Here is a 5,367-nt window from a genome sequence, read left to right as displayed (position 1 = left end):
GGGAGGCCGAGACGGGCGGATCACGAGGTCAGGAGATCGTGACCATCCTGGCTAACACGGTGAAACCCTGTCTCTACTAAAATATACAAAAAAACTAGCCGGGCGAGGTGGCAGGCGCCTGTAGTCCCAGCTACTCAGGAGGCTGAGGCAGGAGAATGGCGTGAACCCCGGAGGTGGAGCTTGCAGTGAGCTGAGATCCGGCCACTGCACTCCAGCCTGGGCCACAGAGCGAGACTCCGTCTCATAAATAAATAAATAAATAAATAAATAAATAAATTTAATCTTATCTTCCATAGAAGTAGGTTCTAGGACTCTTCAGTTATGTTATCCATTAGTTTGAATTACTTAATAAAAACAAATTATTTTAAAATTACCCTAGTAAATAAACCTTTCATTAGATCTAGTTGACAGACATTTACTCAAAAAAGATTTACTGAATTGAGGCTGTTCTTGTACGTGGCTGTCCCGTCCTGTAGATATACGAGCTCCTATATATCCTGAACCCCATTAGACGGCCAAAGTTGGTCAGGTGTGGTGCCTTGCACCTAGAATCCCAGCACTTTGAGAGGCCCAGGCAGGAGGATCACTTGAGCCCAGGAGTTCAAGACCAGGATGAGCAACATACAGGGACCCTGTCTCTTAACCAAAAAAAAGATGCTCAAAACATCTGGGGAACAGGTCTACTTTCAGAAAACTATGGAAGCGGTAAATAGCTGTTTTCAGAGATTTGTCCTCTGATTACATTGTAAATTCTTATAGGATAACAATGGGCTTCTACTTTTACAATAATCGCTATCCCCAAAAAGCAGTGATGCCCTGAGGTGGAGGAAGGAGGTGTTACTGAATAAGGGCTGAATTAATTAATCCAACTACGAGTTCCCAAATCCAGCTACAAGTCTAAATTACCTGGGGAACTTTATTAGTATAGATTATTGGATCCTGCTTTATTTTTTTTTTTTGAGAGGGAGTCTTGCTCTGTCATCCAGGCTGGAGTGCAGTGGCGCGATCTCAGCTCACTGCAAGCTCCAACTTCTGGGTTCACACCATTGTCTTGCCTCAGCCTCCCCAGCAGCTGGGACTACGGGCTAATTTTTTTGTGTTTTTAGTAGAGATAGGGTTTCATCGTGTTAGCCGGGATGGTCTCGATCTCCTGACCTCGTGATCCACTTGCCTCGGCCTCCCAAAGTGCCGGGATTACAGGCATGAGCCACCACGCCCGGCCTGGATCTCGTTCTTCATTGAGATTCCAAGTTAGTCTTAGAATTTTTTTTTTTTTTTTTTTTTTTTTGAGAGAAGGTCTCGTTCTGTTGCCCAGAACATAGTGCTACGGTACAATCATGGCATCATGGGTCACTGCAGCCTTGAGCCCCTCAAGTGATGAACCTGACTCAGCCTCGCAAGTAGCTGGATTTATAGGTGTGCCACCACCACGCCTGGGGATTTTTTTTTTTTTTTTTGCAGAGATGGGGTCTCACTACATTGCCCAAGCTGGTCTCAAACTCCTAGGGTCAAGCCAACTCCTGAGATCAAGTGATCCTCCTGACGGCCTCCCAAAGTGCTAGGACTACAAGAGTGAGCCACCATGCTTGGCCTGGAATCTCTCTTTTTTTTTTTTAACAAGATGACTTAGTGCAGGGACATGGCTTTCACAATGGACTGTATGACACACGAGGCTGTCCCAGGTAGCAACGCAACCTTTGATTCACACACACAGTTGTAACAGCAGTGGCTGCATGCACCAAACTCGTGTTACCTCATAGGCTTCTGCCAGCTGCGAGAACTTCTCCTTGGCTTTGGGATCATCCTGATTTGTGTCGGGGTGATACTTCTTGGCAAGCTAAGGGAAAAACATGAGAAATTATTTCAGATACAACATGAACCCCAAATACCAGATACAACAGAACCCCAGATACCAGTCATAATGATGTTTCCTTTATCAAAGTTGCCTCTCGGCCGGGTGCAGTGGCTCACGCCTGTAATCCCAACACTTTGGGAACCGAAGGCAGGCAGCTCACTTAAGCTCAGGAGTTCAAGACCAGCCTGGGCAACATGGCGAAACCCCTCTCCACCAAAAATACAAAAAATTAGTCAGGCATGGTGGCACAAGCCTGTGGTCCCAGCTATTCAGGAAGCTGAAACACGAGAATCACTTGAACCTGGGAGGTGGAGGTTGCAGTGAGCAGAGATCGAGCCACTGCACTCCAGCCTAGGTGACGGAGTGAGACTCTGTCCCCCCACCCCACAAAATAATAATAATAATGATCTGTTTTAATGTACCCATCTCTTAACTTGAGGGCAGCAACTAATTCTGATGTATCTTTGCCCTTAGCACCCAGCATGGCTTAGAATAGGTCAATGAACAAAAAAGAAAAACAAAATTTCAAAAAGGGGGCCAGGTGCAGTGGCTCATGCTTGTAATCCCAGCACTCTGGGATGCTGAGCTGGGTGCAGCACCAGAGTTCAGGAGTTTGAGACCAGCCTGGCCAACATGGTGAAACCCCATTTCTACTAAAAATACAACAATTAGCCAGGTGTGGTTGCGCATGCCTATAAACACAGGTACTCGGGAGGCTGAGGCAGGAGAATCGCTTGAGCCCATGAGGCAGAGGCTGCAGTGAGCCAAGACTGCACCACTACACTCTAGCCTGAGCAAGAGAGCGAGACTCTGTCTGGAAAAAGGAAAAATTTTTAAAAAGAGAAGAAAATGACTGAATAAATAGACGTTTCTGCTGCTGTTTCAATTATTTTTCTAAGTACAAAAAATACAGTAATTGCTACAGCTTTACCTGATATTTTTACTTCCACGCCTAAAAACTTGAATGGTTCTCTAAATTAACTCTTTCTCTTAAATTATGTCTCTAGGACTTGCTAAGGGCCTCAAATCAACTGTCATGTGAGTTCAACCCAGCCTCCATCTTTTCAATCTTTTCCCACTCTTGGATCAGGCACCTGACTCTTGAGCTCAGGAAGAGACAGGCCATTCGCTATTCACAGGCCAGGATCTCTGCTTCCTGTCCCCATGCCTCTGTTCATTCCATTACAACCCAATTTAAAAAAAAAGACAACCCAATTAAAAGAGGGCAATGGATCCAAACACACATTTCTCCAAAGACATACTAATGGCCAACACGCACAAGAAAAGATGTTCAACATCATTAGTCACCAAGGGAAAAAGCAAATCGAAACTCTAACGAGATAGCATTTCATATTCACTAGGGTGGTAATTAAAAAAAACAGATGATAATAAGTGTTCACTGGGATGTGGAGAAATCATGGCCCTCTTATGCTGCTGGTGGGAATGTAAAATGGTGCAGCTGCTTTGAAAAAGGCTGGCAGCTTCTCAAAAGGTTAAACATGCAGTTACCACATGACTCAGCAACTATACTCCTAAATATCCAAGAGAAATGAAAACATGTCTACACAAAAACTTACATATGAATGTCTATATAGCAGCACTGTTCATGACAGCAAAAAGTGGAAAATATCCAAATGTCCATCAAACCATGAAGAAACAAAATGTGATCAATCCATGCAACAGATTATTTGAGTACGAAAAGGGATGAAGTATTGACACAAGCTACAACACAGATTAGCCTTGAAAACATTATGGGTGGCCGGGCGCGGTGGCTCAAGCCTGTAATCCCAGCACTTGGGGAGTCCGAGACGGGCAGATCATGAGGTCAGGAGATCGAGACCATCCTGGCGAACAAGGTGAAACCCCGTCTCTACTAAAAAATAAAAAAAAATTTAAAAAAAACTAGCCGGGCGAGGTGGCGGGCGCCTGTAGTCCCAGCCACTCGGGAGGCTGAGGCAGGAGAATGGCGTGAACCCGAGAGGCGGAGCTTGCAGTGAGCTGAGATCCGGCCATTGCACTCCAGCCTGGGTGACAGAGCGAGACTCCGTTTCAAAAAAAAAAAAAGAAGCCAGACACACAAAAGGATACATATCCTATGATTCCCTGTATATGAACATTCAGAATAGGTGAATCCAAAGAGGCAGAATGCAGGTTAGCAGCTGCCAGGGGCCGGGGAGAAAGGACAATGGAGGGAGGTGCTAATGAATACAGGACTTCTTTCTGAAGTAATGAAAATGTCCTAACGTTGACTGTGGTGGCAGCTGCACAACTCCAGTGAAGTGTGCACTTATGAAAAGCTGTCAATCCTACAGTGGTGCCTCCAATATTGATTTTATTTTATTGGTCAGAGCAAACGAAGGGTCTAGGAAGCAGTGGTGTAGACATCGCATATACAACTTTACTCAGCTACCCTAACTACCCTAATACACCCTGGGATACGACAATGGGAATTTCACATTTTCCAGGTTAAGAAAAGGCCAGGCGTGGTGGCTCATGCCTGTAATCCCAGCACTTTGGGAGGCTGAGGCGTGTGGATCACCTGAGGTCAGGAGTTTGAGACCAGCCTGACCAACAAAGCAAAATCCCACCTCTACTAAAAATACAAAAAAAATTGGCCGGGTGTGGTGGCATGTACCTGTAGTCCCAGTTACTCGGGAGGTGGAGGTTGCGGTGAGCCGAGGTCAGGACACTGCACTCCAGCCTGGGCGATGGAATGAGACTCCATCTCATCCAAACAGAAAGGAAGTAATTCTAAACTTATAAACTTTATCTGGATGCAAAAAATGACTACCTAAAACTTAGACTAGCATACCTACTGATTCAGAAAGTACAGATTAAATTTAATTATGAAAACAGCTCTGGAAAAAAAACTTCTTAAAAATCTGTTTTTTTCTTTTTTCTGAAGCATTAACCTCTACGGCATTGTGCACCGAAAAACAGTCTAGCAAAGTCCAACTTTATCACACCCTTCTATATATCAGCTCATGAGACCTACCCACATGGGCATATATGCTGTACTGATTCAGGATCAGAAAGGATCAAAAACATTCCTTCTACAATTTGGTCACCAAAATCTGACTTCCATACAGACCTGATAATAGGCTTTCTTGATCTCTTTCTGGCTGGCATTTCGAGGCACTCCTAATATCTGGTAATAATCTTCTTTGGCCAAAGGGGCATTCGTGTGGAAGGAGGCAGTACAAATCAAAGGGTAATGTTTTGTTCCTAAAAAGGAAAAAAAAAGAAAGAAAATCACTCTGGGAATGTTCTCAATAAAAGAAAACTGTGAGTACATGACCCACTGGTCTGTATCTGTGAAGGAACAACCAACCTGGTAGGGTCTGGCTGTGTCCCCACCCAGATCTCATATAGAATTTTAGTTCCCATAATCCGCATGTGTCATGGGAGGGACCTGATGGGAGGTAACTGAATCACAGGGGCGGTTACCTCCATGCTGTTCTCCCGATGGTAAGTTCTCACGAGATCTGATAGTTTTACGAGGGGCTTTTCAC

The 5,367-nt window shown here is 44.7% G+C and overlaps 1 protein-coding gene across 2 annotated transcripts in view; it reads right to left on the bottom strand.

Annotated features, from left to right (window-relative positions):
• DNAJA3 (DnaJ heat shock protein family (Hsp40) member A3) overlaps positions 1–5,165 on the bottom strand; it is a 23,411-nt gene extending 18,246 nt beyond the window's left edge. For both annotated transcript variants that reach the window (XM_023225787.1, XM_023225788.1), the window contains exons 1-2: positions 4,947–5,165; positions 1,754–1,837 (exon numbers count right to left, since the gene is read on the bottom strand). In XM_023225787.1, coding sequence (XP_023081555.1) covers positions 1,754–1,837; positions 4,947–5,150 — 288 coding nt within the window. In that variant the 5' untranslated portion in view covers positions 5,151–5,165. The remainder of the gene's footprint in view (positions 1–1,753; positions 1,838–4,946) is intronic.
• Between the last annotated feature and the right edge of the window lie 202 nt (positions 5,166–5,367).

This window comes from Piliocolobus tephrosceles, chromosome 17 (assembly GCF_002776525.5).
Source record: "Piliocolobus tephrosceles isolate RC106 chromosome 17, ASM277652v3, whole genome shotgun sequence".
Lineage (NCBI taxonomy): Eukaryota > Metazoa > Chordata > Mammalia > Primates > Cercopithecidae > Piliocolobus > Piliocolobus tephrosceles.
This window is presented reverse-complemented; position numbering and strand designations above follow the sequence as displayed.